A 23,902-nucleotide genomic window follows, 5' to 3' on the forward strand; every position below is an offset into this window, starting at 1 on the left:
AAGTAAAATAGGACAGTTTGACATTTCTTTTTTTGTGATATTGAAAAAATAATTACACGATAATTAAATAGAATTACGAAAAACGAAAGTCGAAAATTAAATTTTTCGCATGATTGACGGGTTTTCATAGCCTTCAATATTTGGCCGTTGTTTATTGCCGACGTGAAACGTGAATACGCAAACTTATGGTGAATCGACATGAAAATTCGAATAATAATCAAAAAATTTTCCAACGACAGAAATATTTGTAGCAGGACACCAATCAGAAACCTCATTGAGGAACATTTGAGTTAGAGGAAAATATAAATGTAGTTTCCACTCTCACTGGCATTCGTTATTTCTCGAATTTGTACGAGATCTCTGCTGCTACGAGGCGTACGAGGCTATCTTTTGTACCTGTATCTTTTTTTTGCTGTATCGTTGTACAGTGCTGCTCCAGCGTTGGACTGCTTGTGGGATTGTGCTTCTTTTATGTGTCGTGTGTGTAGAATCGCGCGTCGGAAAGTGACGAGGGGAGAGCCAGGAAGACTGCGGTGTGGTGATCGGTGTGGTGAATGATTTCGGAAAAAAAGTCTACCTCGTTCAAACATTTTTTTATTTTACATTTAGTACAATAGTAGTACTCACCCAAAAGTCTCTGATGGTGTGTAGTGTGTGAAATGTTTCGATAACGAGTTGACTGTTTACGCGGAACAAGTACAAGGGGGAAAAAGTACAAGTTGTTCTTGCGATAAAAATGGAACGAGCCCTTCCGTCTCTATTATTATCGTCGTCACATTTGTCGCTGTTCGATCCTATAATATTTCTTAGCGCAATTGAAATTGAATTCTTCTCGTTTGGGATTAATTAGACATCAAATAAAAATAATTAATGAAACTGAAAAAGCGCAAGAGCTTTTGCGCGCAGTGCATTAGCATGCCTGCCAAAGTCTCCAAAAAAGTCGTCGGTATGATAATACGGAGCAGAAAGGCCATCATGAAGGACGGAGTTATTATGGTAATTACTTTATCAATCTATTATCAACAACACATGCACAAACACATATTCCTATGAGTTGAGGAAATTTTCGTTAAACTCAAATAATTTTAAACGGAAAAACATTAGAAAAAATATTGTATGTGATAAAAAGCTGAGAGCAAGCAATTTATTCTAAGGTTACACAAAAAATTCTTCCAAAAATAGAAGGCAAGCTCTCAAGTGATTTACCAAAGATCGTATCTTTTTTCCACATATGGCTCTTGTCGATGACTCCTTTCAATTATCAGAAGATACCGTCGGCAGGTTGAGTCAAGACTTTTTTTTGTGCAGGCTTTAGTAACACCTGAAAAAATGAGATAACAAATTCGTTTATCGATCCGCTACAATAAAATCAATGAATATATAACAAGCTGTAATTTCATAGTCCATATGTGAAAAAAGCCAATTTTCAATCGATATATGCTTTCTTACGAGGCAAAAACATTGAAACAAATTTATATAAAATATTTTTTGTTCTTTCCTCATAATCTAGAAAACATAAATCTGGAGGTGAGAAGAGAGGTTTACTGAAAATTACAAATAATTAGCGCTATGCATTGAATCTCCGATGTCATGTATGGAAGGAAACAAAAGTATGACTAAATACCATAGACTAATTTGTTCACAATTTATCAAGTTTGCTCTCTAACCTCACATTTCAATGATCTATTCCAAGATAGATTTAGTATAGGTTATGCTGTGTTCGTTTGCAGCACGTTACAAAAGTGGGTAAAGAAAATGATAGAGAAACTTGAAATTGATCCATTTTTGAATTGCCTTGAAAACTCGAGCATATTTTTACTAAAATAATTTAGAAAAGAAATATCTTTCATTTTGATCAGATCTTGAGAATTTGACAGACCGCCATATGGCTCATTTTTCTATTTGTATTCCCAGCACGACTGATAAGAAACGTGCGACTCTCATTAAATACTGGCCAGGAGGACATGAACACGAGGAAAAGGGAATACAATTTTCGATTATAAATTCTTCATTTGACAGTAATATTTTAGATACATTCAGTCATTTAATAAATTTCTCGTTTCAAAATAATATTTTATCTGTAGTTTTGAAATCAATTATCCGAACACAAGAGTTGCTTATCGCGCGACGATTCCTCATTCGTACATATATTGATGACGTAAATATCGGAATAGTAGTAGCAAAAATGATATAGAACGCGTACATCGTGATAAAATAAGTTACGTTGAAGAGGTTTTATCAAATTTTCATCGCCACGTCTAAAAATTGGAGTAAAAAGTAAGTTTATTCTTATTCGAAACGGTCCGAAGCGACGAAGAACTGCACAAGTCTAAGTTAGGTTCGGTTGCTCTGACCAATGGCGCTAAATTTGAACTCAACTAAAGTTCTTAGTGGAGAAACGCGCTTGCGCCGCATCGATTTGTCCGGATTTCGACCAGGTAGAGAACACACGTGCCGTTTTGTCTTTTTGTTTCTTTTTTGTGTCAATCTCTCCCACTTACTGCATTCGTACTACCCAGGATACCCGATTGAACCGATGATATATAGTGGCATTTTTTCGTTCGATTGAAGCTAATGATATATCAAAGGGTTCGGATATTATATAAAAATCGTTAAATTCGGCCTGATTTACGGCAAAAGTCAAAAATAAGTGAAGGAATGCGAAGAACACGGCGGTGAAGATTTAATGGGAGGGGGGATAGGAGAGAGTCTCGTCGGCAATGCAGTGGTCTCGACCGTCGCGACGTTATTCCCCGAGAAAATCGTGTCAAGTCAAACGGGGAGATGGAAGAAGCGCGCGCAGTGCGCACACGAATCGTGTTACGTTTGTTACACACGCAGTCCCACACGGGGCTCTGTCTAACGTGTCGTAAACTGAGAGCTGCTTTAAATAAGAGCACAACAAGAGTGAGAAATAAAAAGAGATAAGCTTAGTAGTGACAACATCTTAATTGTTACAGAGCCGATCGTCAAATTTTGTCATGACAGCTCGCATCGAGTTTCGAAGCTTTTCAAATGCGGATTTTCGTTTCGCGATATATAAATGGGGATCCTGCGCTCTTGAGGATCAAGTTCCAATTTCGTTCTCTCTCTCTCGTTTTCTCTCGCTTGCTCTCGTTAATCCATAATCCCGTACTGTCAAGTTCAAAACAAGAGACAAATAAATTCGTACTATCGGTTCTTACGATCACAACGTTCGGTGTGTTTCTTGTTCTTGAATAAGAATAATAATAATTGAGGACCGTGCCCATCAAAAGTTGTGTCCGTCGGAATATTGATCCGTCCTCGAGAAACGTGTTTCTCGGTCAGCAACGATTTTTTTTCCGCCAATACGTCAAGATCGCACTGAAGAAGTAAACGACATTTTTATTAAAAAGGATCAGTCGGAATAAATTGAAAGAAAAAGAGATTGCCCAGAAGGGAAATCGCTGGGTTGCTGCCCGATCAACGAATCGCGCACTTCTCTTTCCCATCCTTCGTTCCCTGCGTCGCTCTTTCTGTACTATCTTCCTCGATCCTTGCTCATAGCCTGCCTTCGATACTCTGGACGCGTGACCGTTTATTAACCCCTGGCAATCGAATTAAGTGGCACACGAGGCTGGACAATTAGCGCTTTTCAAATTCCAACTGGCCATTTTTGCCCGCTTTTTTCTATCTCATTTACTAATCACATTTTTTCATTCGTTTTATTTTATAATTATTATTTCATCCCTTTCTCGCTTGATTGCCCCCTCGCTTTTCTCTCTCTCTCTCTCTCTCACGCTGGATTTTCACATAATTCAACGTCTATAAATAAAAATAGCCGAGTAAAGCGTTGCTGGGGGAGAGAGAGAGAGGCGATGCAGACACGCGGCGTCGTTGATACAAGTAGCGGTACTGACGACGACGGACACTGGGACAGGAGCCTTGACTCGATGACCGCAAGGTCCTCGTGGCTATTTTTCTCATCGACGCACCAATGCTCGCGTCAAACTGACAGCCGATAGATTCGATCACCGCTTTTCCCTCTATTGTGAACGTACATCTTTTTCTCCCTCCCTCTCTCTCTCTCTCTCTCTCTCTCACACTCACTCTAGCATTTTGTTATTACAACCCCCTTGGCAGCCTCCGTCGTCGTAATCCGTCCCTCGTATACTTCTCAACAATCTCACGCGCTAATTCCGTCTCTGTGCCGTTACGTCCATTTGACGACAAGAATCTCATCGAACGTGCGCGCAAGTACAATTCTCGGGGCCAATTTTTCGTTGAAGGCTAAATAAAAGTATTCGCTCGATTTTCATTAGTTTTGTAAATAAATTTGGAATAATTTGGTGATCGTACTTTTTATCCTTTTTCGTCGTTGGAACAAGACTCCCGTGATATCATTGCTTGTTCATTGCATTCCCGTGACAAAACACGAGTTAGCTATAGCCACAAATTGCAAAATCTGTGTTTGGACATATGCTTTGTTCCCTTCTCCCGTCTCACCTTTTCCTTACTCTTGTGTGTAACCGGTGTTTCCGCGTTGTTGGGACAACTCTTGGCGAATGAAAATTTCAACTGAGAAAAAGATCCTGATTGTTTGTCGACTAGTGAAAACTCAAAAGAATTGAATGATTCGCAGTTTGCGCAAATAGTTGTGGTAATTATCTCCGTTTTGGGTTCAGAGAGACAGAAACAACCCATTCGATGAGAAAACCTATACCAAATTTGGTTTGTGGGAAAAAAGAAAGCTCAACGTTGTCTACTATGTGACAAAATATTATGAAAAGCGTGAGCGCTCGATGAGGAAAATATACAAATTGGTTTTATGACTCCGGATGAAATAGTCCGAACGGAGAAAACGATGAGAGGAAAATAAGGAGAGAAAGGTGTCCAGGGGTCATGCCCCCAGGTGCAAAGGGAGGGGCTGAGGGCCTGGATCCCTCTTGTTCAGAATTACACAACAGCCAAGAAATACCAGCTGCTAATTTTTCCCCGCCGTTAACTCTTTTCCAAAGATGTTATCGCCACCTCAAGGTCAGCTTTTTCATTTGCTACAAATTTCCAATGAAAAAGCTAACCGAAAGCTTGAACATTCAATATTTTATGTCCGCGATTGTTGATTCAAGAAAAAACATCATTTTCCATTATTCGAGTCATTCCAGATGGTTTCATTGATTCTTCCATCTCAATTGTCATTGCAGTCGCCCTAAAATAAGAATTACTCGCTCCAAAGCGATGATATATTGAAATACTTTTTCACAAGAAGAAACTGCGTTGTTGAAAAAATTCAGATTTTTTGATCGACCATTTCTATGCTGCATGAAATCCAATATTTCGCCGACGTTATTAAAAAACATATTGTATATATTTTTTTCCTTTTATTTTTACAATAATCAGCGAAGTGAGAATGTATTGGAATTTTGTTCAGTATTATATATGAAGAAATCGATAATAAAGAGTGACTTTTCATTTGAATTTTTACAGAGTTCAGGGGTAGGAGAACCGAGCGTGTATCATGCCCTGGTCGTCATATTCCTCGAGTTTTTTGCGTGGGGGCTGCTCACGATGCCGTTAATCGCGGTACTCAACGAGACTTTTCCCGATCACACATTTCTAATGAACGGCCTTATAATGGGCATAAAAGGAATTTTGTCGTTCCTCTCGGCGCCTCTCATTGGTGCGCTATCCGACGTTTGGGGAAGAAAATTTTTCCTTCTTATAACAGTTGCCTTTACGTGTGCACCGATACCACTGATGAGCATAAACACCTGGTGGTTTTTCGCCATGATATCGATAAGCGGTGTATTCGCCTGTACATTTTCCGTTGTTTTCGCCTACGTCGCGGACGTGACCGAGGAAAGTCAACGCTCTTTGGCTTATGGTTTGGTAAGTTTTCATTTCTTTTCTAATTATTCATTCATTCTTCGAACATTTACATACAACCAATTTTCTTTTAATTATATAAAAATAGGTTTCGGCGACATTCGCAGCAAGTATGGTGATAAGCCCCGCGCTCGGAGCATATACGATGACAACATACGGTGAGAATCTCGCTGTAGCTCTGGCAACTTCAATCGCCATACTTGATGTGTTTTTCATCCTCGTCGCGGTTCCCGAGAGTTTGCCGGAAAAGGCACGTCCTCAAGCCCCTATATCCTGGGAACAGGCTGATCCTTTTGCCGCACTCGGAAAGGTAATACGTGTGACGTCATCGATGGGAAAACGGACACTCGTACATAACGCTCCCTTGCATATTATTAGCTCAATCCCCTTGAGCTTTCACATGCTGCTTTAACTGAGAACGCAAACTAAAAATGCAACTTTATCATATATTTCGTAAAAAGTAAACGAGTTTAAATGCATAGAAAATTTTATAACTCAATTTCTAAAAATCGTCTTTTTTCATCCGTTTTTCAAATGTCTAAAACGCCATATCGGATTCCAACGTGACGTCATTCCGATAGTAAATAAACTACATTTTTATCGTGCGCTCCGAGTTATATTTTGAAATTTTACAATTTATTATCACCTTTGTGGACTTTTATCATTTATTTTATTAAAATCGCATCATGGAAGAGGCTTTTGTGAAAGCAGATGCTACCAATGATGAATACGCTGATGGTGGCGGTTAATCCACAGTTTTTGTGGCCTTTTTACATTTGTATTATTGCATTCAGGCACAAGATACCAATAATATTATTATTTTTACAAATCTTGTTACTTGGTCTTTCGCAGTCGTATTGACGGCTTGCGTTTCCGCGCGTTAATTTAAAATCGTAAATAAAAAATAGTTTTTAAGACGCTTTTCGGTCTTATAAAATTAAAATTAAAAATTTACTTCTTCATTACGATATCAGGATTCATTTAAAACAGTTTTCAAAAATGGTGTAATACTCTATCATTCAGCTCACACATATCATCAGAGGATTATTTTCTTTCTAAATGTTTTAAACTTGAGAACCGGGTTGTTTGAAAACATATTGTCGTAGAATATTTCATGCTTTGTAAAAAGGTAACGCACGTATCGATTCGTCTCGACCTCGACAATAGATATATAACTATCTATACATATATATATATATTAGAATTATATCCGTTCAATGCGTTCTGGTTAGGTATCGAGTCTTTTGGCATTTTTCAAGAAAATTTCTGTGCGACGAAAGGGCTTTGAAATTCAATTGAAAATCACTGGTAATTCGTGCATCCTGACAAAAAGCATCGACGCAAATCAATATTAGGTTGGCACGAAAGAGTCTAGTAACTCTTTCAGTGCTTTTTCCATTGGTAACAATGAATATCTGAATTCTGATGATCAATCTGAATTTAAAAACTGTCGCATGGACTGTCCATTTCTTCGGAAAATTGAATATATTTTTTTTTGACAAGTTATGAATTACTCGTCGCAGGTTGGCAAGGATCACACAATACTGATGCTGTGCGTCACCGTATTTCTGAGCTATCTTCCCGAGGCTGGTCAATACAGTTGTATATTCGTTTACCTCAAACTCGCAATGGGATTTTCGGCCTCGATGGTAGCCGTTTTTATCGCCGTTGTTGGAATTCTCAGTGTCGGAGCTCAAATACTGCTCGGTCCGTTGATGAGAACGTTGGGCAGTAAGCACACCATTATGCTCGGTCTATTATTTGAGATGTTGCAGCTCATGTGGTACGGATTTGGTTCGCAAACATGGTGAGGAAATTTTCATTCTTTTAGGTATAGCGTCACTCCTCACGTTATCATTTTTATTAATAGAAAAAAACATTTTGTGTGTTGCCGCTTTGAAAAGTGCTCAAAGATTTTTAGCGGGCTTGTACGCAGCAGCAGCAGCAGCAGCAGCAGCTTCCCTCGATTAATAATCTCTTGATGTCAATAAACCGCAATGCATCAAGCGCAAAGCTTCAATTAGAACGCAACGGGTTCGAATAAATTGACGCTAATGCGCTGCCTCGGGGCCGCGGTCAAATACTTTTCGTTCGATAAATCCTTGAAGAAGAGGCTACACGCGACAAACGGGTGTACATCAAATCCTCCGTTCAAACAGTACATAACCGTGTAAACGCAAAACTTTTGCTTGCTTCGGTCATATTGATTTCTCCCCGCATTCTAAATCACCAGTCCCAACGACGGGCCGTTATAACATAACTGCCATGTATTTACTTTTCATCCACAATCGACTATCATGTTCCTTCTTCAGGTGGATTGCGTGTATACCACTTTCGCATTCATTTTTTTTATACAAACCTTTTTCGAGCTTACGGCTGGGTTCAATATGTCAAATGAGCAAACTGTAGAACGGTCGACATTTCAAAATTTTTTAAGTTGCAATATCAGATTGGAGAAATATAAGTAATTCGAAATTCTTATTTTCGATCGACTATTTAGTAGATTACGCGTCTAACCGAATATTCCTTCTTTGAATTCGTATTTACTGGAAAATATATATTTCGATCGTGATTTTGCATTTCGAATGTAATTTTAATAGATCATACGAATGTCAAAAGTTCATCTTTTTTTTTCATTCAAGACGCAACGTAGTTGTTTTATAAAGAGACCAAAATATAGAGTAGCAAAAAGTCGGAAGTGAATTTTTTGAGCCTATAAAACTTGGATATGCAGAAAATAGCAATGGCTCGAAAAGACGAAAGTCAAAATGGCGATGTTTGAAATTGGACATCACCGGTCCAAGCAAGTTAGTGAGACGCGTGTATATTTTGAGCTCCGTTGCATTTCTTTGTTTTGATCAGTCTTTCGTTATTGTATTTTCGAAATTGTGAATATTCACAGTATCGCTGATTGTAGTGATTTATGAATCGAAAAAGTAATACTCGAATTTTCGAAAAATTGATATTTTAGTCGTCGTTCTATGGGCGATCGTTACATTATATTTTCGATGTAAACGTGCTTTGAATCTTGAAGTTTCTACTTTATTTATTTTCGACATTCAAAGCTCTAGTCCAATTGATCTGTCTCCATATTATCATTCAAAGTTTATAAATTCGAGATTTTAGCCATACTAATATTTTATCCCCACCCTTCTATTATCCACACACGTTCGCAACAAACATTTTAAAGTCTAATTTTCGAAACATTTTTTTCGTTCTACTCTGAAAAAAGTACACTATCTAATCTAATAATTTATGAATAGTGATCGATACTTATGACGTTATTTTTTTCTAGACGTTCGTTAAAACATTCTTCAATAAATAAACGTATACAAATTACCAATTTTTTATTCACGATTGGTGATGAATTTTTATCAAACCTTTCGTTCGGTATTTCACTTTTAACGTGTATCCCGACATTTCATTTATCTATATAATTTCTGCCCGTGTCTGTATTAGAACGTTAAACCCATCGATCGATTATTTTCAATTGTATTCTTTTTACATTTGAGTCAAAATTAATAGTTGGGAATTGCTGGAGAAGGAACGAGAGATGTAAACGACTGTGAGGACACAAGTCTGTTACCAAATTAAAAAATTAACTCTCAACATTTTTGGCATACGGTCAACAAGCATTGCAAAGGTCTACATTTTATCAAACACCTTGAAATATTTTATGAAAATTTGAAGAAAAGCGGTGTTTTGTTCGAAGCACGTGGTACGATTTGTTTAAAAAAAAAAACTTTATATATGTATTATAAGGAATCGATGAACATTTTTTGGAAAAAATTATCTGGTGATCGTAGACGGTTGATATCAGTCACGATTAATGATGATTAAACATACTATTTCGTTTGAGTACAATATTATACACTAAAACTCATGTTTGATTTCTTTTGTTTCACAAGGATGATGTGGGCAGCGGGAGTTCTTGCGTCAGTTTCGAGTATCACTTATCCGGCTATATCAGCCTTTGTTTCAATGCACTCGGACGCTGACAAGCAGGGCCTTGTCCAGGGTATGGTAACGGGAATGCGAGGTCTCTGCAACGGTCTCGGTCCTGCTATGTTTGGAGTTATATTTTATCTGTTCCACGTCGATCTCAATGAAGATTCGCCGTCGTTGGCTCTCAGGCCCGCCCTTACGGATGAAAATAATCGTACGGGCACCGCGACCCAACATCTCGATATTGTTCCACAGGTTTGTCCAACTTCGTTTATTTGCTGCACTAACTCCTTTTTTTCAAGCAGCGGGACTATTGGTTCAACGAGAAATATTATATTTGTTGTCTACGAAAATTCAATGTCGATGATTAGGGCTGTGTTGGGGGAAAAATGACATCGACCGAATCGTGATTTTGAAATTTCTCAGTCGAATATTTCTTACACGGTTTCATCGATAGAGCTTCGAGCAAGTTTAACCCAACCAGACATATCGAATTATTGATACTCCTACGTTTCGTCTTCAATCAGCTGCTTTATGAATAATTAATGACTCTACATTTTCCGCAGCTCGTTCCTGGCCCGCCGTTTGTATTCGGTGCATTACTCGTGATATGTGCTCTTCTCGTAGCAGCATTCATCCCTGAATCTAGCCCGATAGTAACGGGTCCGATACATGGTCATTCGTCAACTTCGCGGAGGCCATCCGGTAAATACGCATATCAAAAATGTACGTTACAGGTTTTTGCCACCTATTGCTCGGTTTTCCGGTGGTGGGTCTATCGCGATGTTATTCTTTTGAAAGAAGAGGCCGGGATTATGGTAGAGAAATTTTCATGAAAAAATTGCATTTTCACAGAAAATAAAGTCGCGCCGTATTTCATTCTTCATGTATTCATTTATTGTTATGATTGATGTGTTTCATGATGTATCAAATGACATGTTGATTTTAAGGTCGTCGATAATAATTATTATTATTATTTACTAATTTTCAAAAAAATTATTTCATTAACACGTATTATTACTTTTACGAATCCAACTCGTGCCTCTGCGAGATTCGAAAAAGCTTAAAATATGAAAACATGACACTTGAAACGCTGTTAAAAACCATCGGTAAAAATTCCAGGTCTCTCGCTCGACGTGCATTACGAGCCGGAAAGGCTCGGCAGTAGCCGGAGCAAGGTCGGGCCTCTATCACCTCTTGTTGATAATTGCAACTCTGCCGCGCTCTAGCCAAAAGCAATGAAACGCGACGAAAAGCAGATCGGAGCAGCGAGAATCGGTCGAAGCCGCACTCGTAGCCACAATTGCATCCGTGAATCACTTTGAGGAATAAGCGTATCCTGCCAAGAGAAGAAATTCGACGAATATGGAATACAAGAGAGGGAGATCTAGAGAGATAATCAGAGAAGACGCAAAGGCTGTCTTCGAATGGCCAAATAATTTTTCCCGCAGTGTTCTCGCTGATGAAAAATGAGAAACAAAATGAAAGAAATAGAACGAGATAAATTTATTGATATCCTACTGCGATAAAAGTGAGGATCGCACCATTTTGCAAAAAATGAACAATTTTCGACAAGAAATCTACATTCGTGTGTTTCGTCGTCGATTTCCGATGACTTTTTTTTCTTTTTTCTTTTAATATAGTCGTTGCGTGAACGCTTCCATGGACTCGAGGAAGCAACCTTTCACGGCTACTTCCTCGAGAAAGAAACTGTTCAATGGTCTTTCTCGAGGCTTTTAGATCTCGATTTACTCTCGTATGTAAAGCTTCGTAGCAACAACAAAACAAGGGTCATAGCCGGATAAGCAGACTACAAAGCGTCCTCAGCGAGATTATAAATTGCACTTTGACTGTTGTTCCGTCACTTCGAAACATTTTTTTTCTTTTAATCATATTCCCCTGAGTAGATTGGCGGCAAAATCTGTAGTGAAAAGACAATGTACCGAGTATTAATTTTTTAATCCGGTAAAAATCATTTTCGCTATAGCTGCGCAAAAAAAAGTTCATCTTTCCGTTTTATCGAAAGCGAATTCTCGTCAAGGTGTGATGAAAAATAGTATAAATACGCTTTACGGGAGTTGGAATAGACCATCTCAAACCGCGTGCTTATTGACAATTTCATCCGCGGTTCAAAATAGTCTAGATTACCTTTCTAGAGGCGTAATATATTATTCATTACTTATTACATCGTGATGAGCTGGTTTTTCCCCATTACTCATTGCAATGGAATGAGTAACAAAACGCCAATTCAGTTAAAAAATTCATTGTGTTGTCCGAGTATAGAGGAAAGGAAGCTAATTTGGAATACAAAAAAAACGTGTATAATGCGATCCCAAATTAGCTGCACTTACTCTAAATATATATTTTTGAAACTACTTATGAGTTTGTACACATCTTAAAACAAAGCTCGATTCTGTGAGAAAAGTAAATCTAATTGTGTTTGCTCGATGTGCACTAATTGTTTAATTTTTCGTCGAGTCATATCGGCGAAACGAGAAGAGAACGAAAAAATAAATGTTTTGCAATCAAAATTTCATTTTGAAGGGACAAACAACAGTTCGAGAACAAGAATTGAAGGCATTGCAATATGTTTATCCGAGCATGGTCGTCTTCATTAGCCAAAAGCTCAGTCGATTTTCGGGATGATTCGGGTTCTGCTAAAACAATAGAACTGCGGAGACAAAAAACTAGAATGTTAAAAGGAGCGGGAAGAGCGAGAAGGAGAAAGGCAGGGTGGGAAGATGGAGAAAGCAGTCTCTCCAAGTTAACGGAGCTATGTGTTTCTCTCTTGTAGTTTTCGCTATTTCTCGGAAGCTTTGAATCGAGACGACGAAGAAAAAAATGAAAGATAAACTACACATCTACAAACTGATAACATTAACTTGCTTGCCAAGTGCACGGTGCAGTTAGCATATGCGTGAATGATAGTGAGTGAATGATTTTCTGTTGTTGTGTTTTTTTTTCTTCGAGATTAAGCGAAAACAGTATTTTTACTAGGCTAATAAACCTTTGTCGAAGTCAGTCCGAGCGAGATCTGGATGATATAAAAAGAATAATCCTCAGGGATGAAACAATGAGTCGCTAAGCCCTCGGTAACAGGACCATAGAGATGGTCAACTCGCCGAACCCGGACGCTGACAAAGTAGATGAGAAGAAATGCGCGTTACAAACCAAAGAACGATTATAAACGAGGATGAGATCGCGATGACGAGGCTAGATGCAAGTGACGCGTAAACAATTTATTTCAAACCGTGGGATTATACAAAACAACTTTTACTGACGCTTGTCAATTGCCATGGTGAGCTCTCGCTCGTAGGTGTAATCGCTCGATTTCCATTCCGAACCAAAAAAACGCTATAAAAAGATACATAAATATAAAAGAAAGTTTCAAACGACAATCGTTTCTTACGTTATTCGAAAAAAATGGTTCACGAGCGACTACTCCTACGAGTGAAAAATCATTTATCCTCCCCCACCTACAGTGCAACGATCAATGTAATTTCTTTTGACCCCCCCCCCCCCTCCCCCTTCTTACAGATAGTTGTAAAAATTCCGCTTCAAGATGATTCCCAAGAGTCAGACAAATCGTATGGGAATGTACGTGAGGGTCAAACGAGTCGTTTTAATTATGTTCCTTATGCGAACGAGAATGGACTAAGAAAATGAGTTTATTAATACGCAACTGTACCATAAAGAAAAGAACGAAAATATTATATATTGAAAAGGTAATAATAGTTGTACCGTGAATAACATCACGAGCAAGCTGGATGTGACTCTTTGTAATTACATAGAAAAAAAGGACAATTGGGGAGCGAGAGAGAGAGAGAGAGAGCGCGTGTGTGTCTGTGGAAGAGAGAAGTTGTATAAGGATTTCCAGAGTAAAAAAGGGAGAGAGCGAGGGGTGGATGCGTCTGCTCCTTTATAGTTCAACGCTTAGCTCTGCGCAGAGGTAAGTGAAAGTGTAAATGTACCGATAACAAGAACGTTGTATGACGACCGATAACATGATCTACTAATAAAAAAAAAAAAAAATTATTTTTAAGATAAAGGAACACTTGGTTTGTGTTGTTGGAAGTTTTAATCCAAGCCCTCCTACATTCTATCGATTTACCTGTAACATGAGTTCTATCTAATCTTTTCCACTCGCATATAACTGCATCTTTCAGAGAACAACTAAAGATCCCAATGACAGCTTCGTGTCTTTTGTATGAAAAATCATGCATTTTTTCTTTGCTCATAGATTTTTCATAGGAACCTACTGAAATCTATTCGCCATCGGTTCTCACCGTTCAAGATCCACCTGCACTGGATGCGAAGAAAGAAATCTTCTCTTCGAATGAACCAAATGCAGCTTGGATATTAGAATGCCGAAGTTTGGGAAGTATGCTCCGTAACTTTTTGCCAAAAAAGGCATTTGTGACACGAGATTTTGTATACTCCAAGACTGTAAAATGGGCGGTGATAAAAAAAAGAGAATTTATTTATCAAAGAGTTGAAAAGTCTCAAACTTTTTTGTACTCCAAATAATCATAGACTTTTCATCCAATTCATGAAAAACATCCACAAACACAAATTTATTCATAATAACGAGTATTCTAGTAATAAAAATAATCGACCCAGTCATGTGTTCATCGGTATGCTCAACGTGTTTGGCGACATAGTCCCAAGAATAGAGCCACTCTGCTGCCAAAGTTCGATAGCTTTGTTCACAATTACTTCGGAAGTTTCTTCGTTTATCTGGAGAAAAAAAAAATCGTTCCTCGTGATGAATTGAAAAGTATCGTAGTTACTGTTAAGCTTAAAGTACAACTTACGTTGGTTATTGTATCTAATATTCCTTCAACAGTATTGCATTTGAAAACCAATCGTCTGAGAGTGGTGAGAATAACAACCGCGACGAAGACTAAAATTTTGTAAGCTCCAACGGCAATTTTATCCCAGATTCTGCAACAGTCGGGGCTCAATAATTATAAAAAATGGAACCCTATTTGGATTGATGAATGACAGATTTCAATGAGCTATCTCCAAAAAAAATGTTCAAGTCTCACTTTGGTAAAGATCCGTCACTTATGTTTCCAGCAAAACACGAACAGAACCAAAATTCAAAAGGCACACTCTGCAAAGCCTCGAGTTTTACAAGATGTTTATAGAGCCCTGAATCTTCACGTTCCAGTAATGAAATCGTACATTCTTGAAGTCTCGATACATCGCGACAAAACTTTTGAACATGATCTAAAAAACCACTAAGAAGCCAGTACATATCCACCAGGCGATCAAATTCATGATCTCCTTCGGTTACGTGCCACAGACTCTCCGCTATCTTGCTCATTGCTCTACAATTCGATACAACAATAGAGTAATCACATTGAATATTTTTTACAATAATATGTGCGAAATTTGGGAGTTTTTAAAGGTTTGAGAAAAATTTTTTAAAATTATTTTCCCTCAAAAACTTTATGATCGTAAAAGTAAATCATTTGTTTCAATTGATGAGATATAAATTCTTTGATTCAAAGAATTAAAGTCAAAGAATAGTTTGATAAAAGTTGTTGACTTTTCAAAAATATCATTGAAAATTAATAAAATTTGCAAAAATAGCAGAACCTTTACAAACTTGTGTCCCAGTGTAATTCATCCTCAAGCAGTTAGCTATACTAGCATTAACAGCAGTTTATCGCGAACCTGAACAATGGAGTTTCAAGCTGAGCGGTCATATCAATTTTTGCGCGTCTAGTTCTGAGAAGCCACATTGTCAAATAGACTTGGTGAGGTTTGGTCCCCTCTTCCATGATTTTAGCAACTTTGAGAGCATTTTGCAGATCTTCAAACTCTATGCGTCTTTGTGCACTAACAAAATGTTGACTCTCTGCATAAACAGGCGTAACTCCTAACAAGATCTTCCATAAAAAATTCCTGTGCATCGCCGGCACTGTAAAACGTAGACAGAACTGCTTCAGCTTTGCTTTATCAAACGGACGTTCCTTCAGTAATATTTCCAGTGATTTTTTTTCCTCCACACTACGAAATCCCACCTGTTTATCATCAAACATTCGTTATTTTCGTCATTGCTGAACCTTTTAATGTACCTGATCGTCATTAAACCCGAGAGTCATTCTGTTTATTTCATAGTAACAACACTCTTCAAATTACTCACGTTTAATTATCGATTTATATTAATGAATGATGAAAAAAATGTTCACCTTTTCGTAATAGGATGAACGGAAATTTCGTTCATCAGTCATCCCGATGCAGAATTGACATTATTTCCTATTCGCCCTGGTTCAAAATTGAACTTTTAGAAAATATTTCAGACAGCAGTTCGCATCACTGTCAAATTCAACGGTCGTCTACACACATATAATTCATCAATTAAATAAGAGATGATCAACTTTAATGTGCTTGTTATCGGTGTTATCGGCGTTAACGATTATCCGCTGACACTACGAGATACGGCTTCGGTCACGTCGTGTCACTATCCTTATTATTTCTCCCCTGTGATGCGTTTTTTATATTATTTCACAGAAGAACGTGAGGTTAGTCTGGTCTTGAGCAACTCTTGGGTTCGGTGATTCGTTCGTCCCACGTTCGTCCTATAATCGCCTATTATTTCCGCGCGGACATCGCGAAGTAACTTTTTGAATATGCGCAACTTTTATAATTGGCGGCAACAACCCATTTTCGAATGGTAATAATAAGAATCTGAATAATCCGACATATTATAAAAGAACTTGTGTCTATAAATGACTACTTTACCACTTTTTACGGACAAAAATAATGAATATGTTTTCAATCATCATTCGACAGCTGTGTTGGATCGTTGTGTGTATGAATCAATAAAAAAATAAACAATTTGATTTTGAGTCATTTTCAGGACTTTCTTATTTCTACTCAACTCTCATACTTTTTTTTTATCGATATTCATACATTATTTACAACGACGATCGAAAAATTGAAAAAATTGACGTTTTTATACTTTATATTTGCGGTTCACTGAATGACGAACATTAAACAAACCTCTATTTCTTGCTTCGTTAAAGCTGTAAATCATGGCTCAATATTGAATAAACTAAAAGATAAGTAAAGACAGAGTAACAATAGTCGGTGCGTGTTTGAATCGTTTGAATACAAACCTCCATTCCACACGTGTCGCCGCTGCTAAATCTAGAGTATCTAGGTTCTAGAGGTCAGAGTGTCAGAGAACCCGGCCGATGGTAGTCGTTGAGTGTGTATAAACACCATAAATATTCGCAATTCCCTACAGGGAAGAAAAAAAATGATTACCGATGAATTAATAAACGTGAACATGTCGTACGAAACAGATTCATCAAGCCTCTGTACACTTTGTGTATTGGAAGCAAGTGTAAACGTATTCGAAAATTTTTCATCAAGTTTGTCACTTGATGATCAAACGCTGTCGTCGTTCAACAAGGAAAAAAATTTGACTCCGTTACAACAGAATCGATTGAAAAAGATGAAAGTTGAAAATGATTGGCGAAAACAAGATGAATCAATCTTTGAAGATACTAAGAGAAATTTGATGATGAACGATAAAAAAATATTCGAGTGGACAGGAAGTCAGCATGAGAAAAATAATGACCTAAAGTTGACAACAAATAATCGTCCCCAGGAAGAAAATAATGCTATTTTAAAGTGTAGTGAAAATTTTTTCAAATATTTTCAGAAAGCTGATAAGAATAATGCACTGTTTAATGAATTGTCATCTCAAAAAGATGAGGGAAATGAAACTGAGCAGCAGCGGGAGCAGTCTACGTTATTTTCTTTGTCATGTATGAGCCAAACGTTATCAATGGAAATTGGCATGTTGCCAAAAATATCCCAAACCATCATCAACCAAGTTATTAGTAATACGAATGATGATTTTGTACAGAGACAAAAAAATACCAAGGGATTACACAACATTGATGAACCAATCAATGATCGACAGCAAGTAAAACTTTCTTCAATTTTTATGTAAATTTAATAACACTCTTCACTGTAAGAAAATATACTGGAGAGAATGAGTTCTAGTCATTTAAAAAATGATTGATTTTTAATTGGTAAATCTAAGGAGTTATGTATGTGGATATTTGAAAAAAAACAAGTCCAACGAAAACAAAGTTTTAACGACTCAATAGTAATGAAAAATATCTTCTTTAATATTTCCAAATATTTATAAAGTTGGAAATAAAAAGATAGAAAGTTTGCAAGTTGTTCCTTAGATATGCCTCGATTGTTGTGGCAGTTATTGTTTTTATATTAAAAATGTAATTCCACTGGTATGCTGAACAAAAAAAAATAAAAATATATTTTTGTTTGATTGAATTTGAGATATTGACTCTTGAAAAGAAATTTAAAAGTGTGTCCAAGGAAAATGCTAATTTACTGTGTTACAGACAAACCAGAAATTAATAGATCCCCTTTATTAAAATAAATCCACATAGTTTGTTGAGGTATTTTGCTGGACAACGTGCGCTGTTGAGAAAGAAAACCCAATTCTTACCCAAAAGTTTTGGCACTATAACTCAACTGTTTGAAAAGTGATTCTAAACCATTTCTCGTTAATAAATATGAAAACGAAAATATTAAAGATATTTCTTCACATCATTTCAGGGATCGATCTTGAAGGCATCAATGCAAATTGCAAGGAATGCGACAGACACTGGAAGAGTAGCCTCAAAAATGAATTCATTACACCAATCAAAGAAAAACTTTCAATTAGGGATTACTAATGAGGAAAAGTATTTGAAGAAAGTACAATTTTCTATTGCACCCGATCTCGGAAATACCTCTCCAAACGAAACACTAAAACGAAACATAAATAATGACGTAATCGAGAGAGTTACTGCTATTCCAAAAAAAAAACCGAAGATCATTTCCCAAGAGGTTCTGAAAGTACCGCTACAGCACTTTTCGTTCGGTCGTGAGCACCCTGCAATTGAAGATTCAAAAGCACCCGAGGGGGATGATAAATTCAAAAAAAGTTACCAGGAAATTGAAACTTGTTCGTCTATTGATCGATCCAGAAGAAAAATCAGTAATGTTGAAGAACAAACAAATTTTAAAGAAGGTACTGAGAAGGCTGATACCACCAGAACTGGAGAAGTTCTTCAAAATCCCTCCAAGCTCTCTTCAGTCTCTTGCAAAAAGACTGTCCCTAAAAGAGTTTCAACGCTGTTAATGCTTCAACGAAAAATAGATGAAAACTCGATACGCTTATTAAGCCAGGTCAAAGAAATGAAAAAGCTCAGGTAACATCCACCGAAATCACAATTTTTGTTTGATATTTATTTTTAAAATGACGTACATAACTCATGAAAATTTTATTGCTTGGCCATAATGAAAATCAGTTCTCTCATTGATGAGCTGCGAAGGAATTTTGGAAGCGAGAAAACTGCGGTAGCTAAAGTTTCCCCAACAAAATGGGAACCAACGAAGAAGGAATTTGTTTCAAGATGCACTCAGACAACCGATTCACATCCCATGACAATTGATGTTAACGATCCGACGAGGCCTGCTGTGCTCATGACCGCAGCATCGAGTGCGAAATTGTCGGAAAAAGAGAATGATTCACGTCCGAATGTTGAAACAAAAATTCACAAATCCCGTCATACCTTGTTTCATCCGGTTATATTGAAAAATGTTGAAAACACTGTACCCAAATCAGTTAGCAGCAAATGTCTCATTATATCGAAAACTCTTTCTCATCATACTCCGATCATCCTTGATCATCAATTATCTGCCGATAAGACATGGACGCCTAAAACAGTGGAGAGTCAGCAAAATGCGAATTCGTCGGTTCAATTTGATCCATATTATAATCCTTTACGTCCACGAAGATGGCCAAGGAAAAAAAATAATCAATCGGTATTCAGACCAAACAATCAGCCGAAGAAAATAGAAGGTTCCTATTCTCCTCTTCCGGTCGTTATCAAAAAAATGATGTCTACAAATGTAACTCAATAATCTACATGAATGTTTAATTCTTCAACTTCAAACAATCACTAACCGAGTTCTTCTCAACAAACCAAACAAAAATCACAAAACGGTTTCTCACTGTCATTAAGCTCCAAGCTCTGTCTCATTTTATTTAAATATATTTTCAAAGAGTCCACCAGACAAGTTTATCTTGAACACTAATGATCACAGTTTATTCAAAAAAGTAATGAATATAAATTAATGTTTCAAGTTACTGTGCCATTGGTCAAAACTGTTGGACTTAAACTTAAAAAAATAAAAAAACAAATGTGATATTATGTTAGTAAAATGGTAATTTTCTTCAAGAATATGGATTACGAAGCACTTATGTTGCAAATACTTGACACAAGTGGTCGTTAAACTTCTGTTATTTTTCTATTGCTATATAATATTACATCAAGTGTTTCAACCAAGTCACTTTGTCAGACTTGTGTCGACAGAAAACTAAAAAGATCTCACCAAAAATTTTAATGGAATTTAATGAAATATTTTCATTTTTAGACAATTTTTCAGTTCCATTGGAGCAGATCATAAATAAATAGCTTACTGTGGAATTTTAGCAGACATAATGAAAAATTCAAATGATCAGTAGCAATTAATGGTGTTTCTTTAATATCTGGATCAATGTTAATCCAAAAATTGATTGTTACAAATAAATACTGAGAACGAATTTTTTTATTATCTTTTTTTACCATACCACTCAAACTCGTGGATAACGATAAAGCTATGTCATATTACGCATAATGAAAGGTTTGAACAAAACGAACTATTCAAATCCTACATGTTAACCAAACCATCGGAAAGAATCATTCCTGAAAAATCTACTAGTCTAACGAATTTACTCTTATTTCTCATAAAAAAATGCCCTTATTTTCGAAATTATGATAGAGCGCCGTATATAATTAAAATATAGTATGGAATTGCTCTCGACGATATCCAGAATAACATTTTTTTAAATGCAGTTGAATGCGAAGGCTGTTTTCTTGCGATATATTTACCAATACTTTTTAACTCATTTTAATATTTTAAGGACGGGGATTTTTACGTTGAAATCTATCTTTTTTTACAGAAAATTTGTGCACAATATCGATGAATTTTTCAAATGGAGTACCCGCGAACAAACTAGTGGTCGATATATTTCGATCAGATCCGTCCTAGAAAGGTTAAGCATACTATCTTTAACGAGCCACGAAAATTTCGCAAAAAAATGATACATGGTATGAAAAAAAAAATTCATACAACTAGAACTCGAACGATTCGCATTTAACATTAACTGTTTCTTATTCTTTTCTTATATGACTCTCATTATCTAATCTTTTCAAATTATGCTTATTTAGTTTGGACTTCCCGCTTACTAGAGGGTATAGGGACTATCTACAGAAGCGCGTTCGGGGAGTCGCTATTTGCCTAAAATTCAAGATAATGTATAGCAATGTGTAGTATAGAAACAAGGTACAGATGTGAGGCAAAACAAAAAGTCGTTACTTTCTTTTTTCCGGGAAACAGAGAGCATTCTGGCGCGCACTTTTTCCTACACGTGTCGCTAAAGAATCATTCATATGTACAGTTTAACTTCCTTCGTTATTTAAATAAAGTTTAATTATTACTCCCTCTGCTGGTAATATAAAAATAAATGTGTGGACAAGTTATTTGGGAATAACCCCTTCTTCCCACTTTAACCTCCATATGAATTTGTGGAAAACAAGCGAAAAAAAAACATTGCACTATAAAATGTCGAAATAAATTTCGCGATATTGTTAGCCAGGAAACAACTAAAAAAAGATTCGATATGTGCGAGAATTACATAAACAACAAAAAAACTCCCCTGAGAAACAGCAAATCAGCAAACAAACCCTTCCGTTCGCCTTTGACTACGGTTTTAACACCAAAGCACAGCAAAGAGAGTCCAAATAATTCCTCGATTCAATCTCCTTTAGAGTGTGTCTATAATTTCGTAACAATCACATTTTTGAATTTGAGTCGAAAATTTCAAAAACAGGAAAAATGTCAATTATATAATCAATACCGATTTTTTTAATTTCAGAAAAGATGCAACACCAAAACGTTCGATTATTGGTCAGTGTCGTCAACCGATCAAAAGACGACGAATTGATAATTTAGTGATATGCCATTTGCCAAAATTGAAGACTGATGATGAATTTTCTTCAGATGCTCAAATTGTTGATTTAGAGAAGAGGATAAGTACAAAAAATAAGCAACGTGATAACCTCAAACGATCTTTACAATACATTGGACAGGTATGTACTCTCAAGTTGTCTACCACGATTTGGCATTGTTATAAAAATTCATCCGGGTCGTAAGAATCCAAATTTCAATTGGATTGAATTGGTCATGCTTAATAATGGTCATAAATGATACAAATTTCCTTGTAAGTAAATTCACTTACCAAAACTCAAACAAAGAAATTATATGATTTTCTAATAGTTATGTAACCGAGAGAAAAGAAAAAATAGCTTCAATAAGTTTCATTCTTCTAACGACAGCTTTCTATGGAGGACAAAATTATTTCATTGCAGTTATTTCTCTGGCTATTCTATAATTTTGCAGCACAAAACAGAAGATCTGCTAATGGAAATTAAGAAATGGAGAACAGCTACTAAGGAAGCTCTTTTAGAATTCCATAAAAACATCAGAGAGAAAACATTGGAGACCGTATCAATGAGACAGGTTCTCACGATGCTTGGCATCTCTGAGAAAATAGTGGAATTAACAGAAGATGAAGATGATTCAACCTAGAAGAGAAAAACTTATTTTTTTAAATCAATTGCTATTCGCTCCATTAAACATAATATATAAGCAACTATGTTTTTTCAAGACCTGAGAAAAGATAGCGGGTCGTTTGTACAACAATAACGATTTATTTACCCACAAACGTTATTACAAAGTTAATAAACTTATTTTTAATACTAATGCTCAGTATTTATGTGGTCTGAAGGGGTTATTAGGATCAAATATTTTTGGATCTTTGGCGTACTTAACATCCTTTTGGTAGTATCCCATTAAACCTGGAAAAAGCAATTTCATTTTTACAGTGTATCAAAATTCCTTTTTTTTTAAATTATTGTTTTGAAAATGTTGAAACTAAATCTATGGTTAAATTTAACAATTTCAAAAATGAAGATATGACAGGTTAAAGAAAAAAACGCTATGATTCAATGATACAAATTTCAAAACTATATCTTTTTCAAATCTAACAGTGTATTGGAAGTAAATAAAAGTAATATACCTGCATTTTGAGCTTTCAAGATCTCAGCCTCGACCTTCTTTTGTTTTGCTTCGCATAAACCTGTTATATGTTTCCCGTAAATTCTGCCCGTATAGACACTTTGGAACTGCGATAAAAGTCTCACATTCTTGTAGTCTGGTGTGATATTGAGTTTACAGAGAATACATTGCTGTTGCTCCTTTTTGAATGGATTTTCCATCGCAATTGGCTTTGATCAAGGGAATAGAGGGATTAAAAAATGAGATAATGCATTGGAACTCGGTCAGTTAACAGAACACCGGCAGGTGCTCATAACCTCACATTTGTGTAAACGAACGATAACCTACTTGATCGTCTGACGTAGCGACATCGAAAATTTTCGAATTGACAACATTCCCAATTGAACGATGTGGTATAAACGATAGCCTTTCTGTGATGAAATTTGGCTTGTTATAATCTTTTCATGCTTATTAATTTTGATTCAGTGAATAAGTATTCTTACTTGTTAACTTATCAATACCACGCATTATGTGTGCAGCCATGTCTCGATTTTTCCAGGTTACTTATTGTTTAGAGAAACAGCGAAATTAAAAAAATGATAACTATTGTGTTGTTTTTGTCAAAAACATAGAAAGAAAACTTTTTTTCGACTGACGACTATAGACTGGCGTTGTCTCTGTCGTTGCCGTCGTACGCTAGCGCTTCTGGCAATACCCTAGTAGCACTTTTCAAGTGTGCCAAAAAGTTACCTTTGTATATACCATTAAGGTAACTTTTTGGCACACTTTTGAAAATCACTAATATAGGGTAGTAGTGGCTGTAGTAATATTCTTTTCTCTCTGGCCGTTGTTGTTTATATGTGTTGCTGCTACGTCGACGACGTGTTTTTGTTGATTCGGCTCTGCTACG

General features: G+C 36.5%; 5 protein-coding genes and 1 long non-coding RNA gene across 12 annotated transcripts; 3 read left to right on the top strand and 3 right to left on the bottom strand.

The window, feature by feature from the left end:
* Positions 1–349: 349 nt before the first annotated feature.
* On the top strand, positions 350–13,521 carry LOC122419349 (hippocampus abundant transcript 1 protein). 4 transcript variants are annotated; one of them, XM_043433819.1, is made up of 7 exons: positions 350–996; positions 5,449–5,850; positions 5,936–6,157; positions 7,371–7,654; positions 9,756–10,047; positions 10,359–10,518; positions 10,915–13,521. In XM_043433819.1, exons 1-7 carry the CDS (start codon positions 871–873, stop codon positions 11,019–11,021), a joined length of 1,593 nt encoding a protein of 530 aa, XP_043289754.1. In that variant the 5' UTR covers positions 350–870; the 3' UTR covers positions 11,022–13,521. The 4 variants fall into 4 exon arrangements, with proteins under 4 accessions (XP_043289754.1, XP_043289753.1, XP_043289755.1 ...); XM_043433818.1 differs by lacking the exon at positions 350–996 and adding an exon at positions 3,948–4,998; XM_043433820.1 differs by lacking the exon at positions 350–996 and adding an exon at positions 3,948–4,998 and having other exon boundaries at positions 10,359–10,497.
* Positions 1,116–3,321, bottom strand: LOC122419359 (uncharacterized). The gene is made up of 2 exons (XR_006262880.1): positions 3,186–3,321; positions 1,116–1,321 (listed from the first exon to the last, which is right to left on the bottom strand). It is a non-coding gene; the product is annotated as an uncharacterized lncRNA (long non-coding RNA).
* Positions 13,522–14,254: 733 nt separating the features above from the next.
* On the bottom strand, positions 14,255–16,277 carry TBC1d7 (TBC1 domain family member 7). 3 transcript variants are annotated; one of them, XM_043433832.1, is made up of 5 exons: positions 15,993–16,263; positions 15,475–15,824; positions 14,841–15,125; positions 14,607–14,736; positions 14,255–14,529 (listed from the first exon to the last, which is right to left on the bottom strand). In XM_043433832.1, the coding sequence occupies exons 1-5, from the start codon at positions 16,032–16,034 to the stop codon at positions 14,413–14,415; spliced, it is 924 nt and encodes a 307-aa protein (XP_043289767.1). In that variant the 5' UTR covers positions 16,035–16,263; the 3' UTR covers positions 14,255–14,412. The 3 variants fall into 3 exon arrangements, with proteins under 3 accessions (XP_043289767.1, XP_043289769.1, XP_043289770.1); XM_043433834.1 differs by having other exon boundaries at positions 15,475–15,721; positions 15,993–16,262; XM_043433835.1 differs by lacking the exon at positions 14,841–15,125 and having other exon boundaries at positions 15,993–16,277.
* Positions 16,278–16,342: 65 nt separating this feature from the next.
* LOC122419348 (uncharacterized) lies at positions 16,343–20,437 on the top strand. 2 transcript variants are annotated; one of them, XM_043433817.1, is made up of 4 exons: positions 16,343–16,477; positions 17,474–17,740; positions 18,403–19,040; positions 19,140–20,437. In XM_043433817.1, exons 1-4 carry the CDS (start codon positions 16,475–16,477, stop codon positions 19,753–19,755), a joined length of 1,524 nt encoding a protein of 507 aa, XP_043289752.1. In that variant the 5' UTR covers positions 16,343–16,474; the 3' UTR covers positions 19,756–20,437. The 2 variants fall into 2 exon arrangements, with proteins under 2 accessions (XP_043289752.1, XP_043289751.1); XM_043433816.1 differs by lacking the exon at positions 16,343–16,477 and having other exon boundaries at positions 16,893–17,740.
* A 789-nt stretch (positions 20,438–21,226) lies between these two features.
* On the top strand, positions 21,227–23,019 carry LOC122419367 (uncharacterized). Its single transcript, XM_043433855.1, has 3 exons — positions 21,227–21,705; positions 21,812–22,025; positions 22,336–23,019. Exons 1-3 carry the CDS (start codon positions 21,557–21,559, stop codon positions 22,522–22,524), a joined length of 552 nt encoding a protein of 183 aa, XP_043289790.1. The 5' UTR covers positions 21,227–21,556; the 3' UTR covers positions 22,525–23,019.
* mRpS18C (mitochondrial ribosomal protein S18C) lies at positions 22,624–23,887 on the bottom strand. Its single transcript, XM_043433856.1, has 4 exons — positions 23,496–23,887; positions 23,341–23,423; positions 23,015–23,222; positions 22,624–22,793 (listed from the first exon to the last, which is right to left on the bottom strand). Exons 1-4 carry the CDS (start codon positions 23,533–23,535, stop codon positions 22,702–22,704), a joined length of 423 nt encoding a protein of 140 aa, XP_043289791.1. The 5' UTR covers positions 23,536–23,887; the 3' UTR covers positions 22,624–22,701.
* Between the last annotated feature and the right edge of the window lie 15 nt (positions 23,888–23,902).

The sequence above is a fragment of the Venturia canescens genome, chromosome 1, assembly GCF_019457755.1.
Source record: "Venturia canescens isolate UGA chromosome 1, ASM1945775v1, whole genome shotgun sequence".
NCBI lineage: Eukaryota > Metazoa > Arthropoda > Insecta > Hymenoptera > Ichneumonidae > Venturia > Venturia canescens.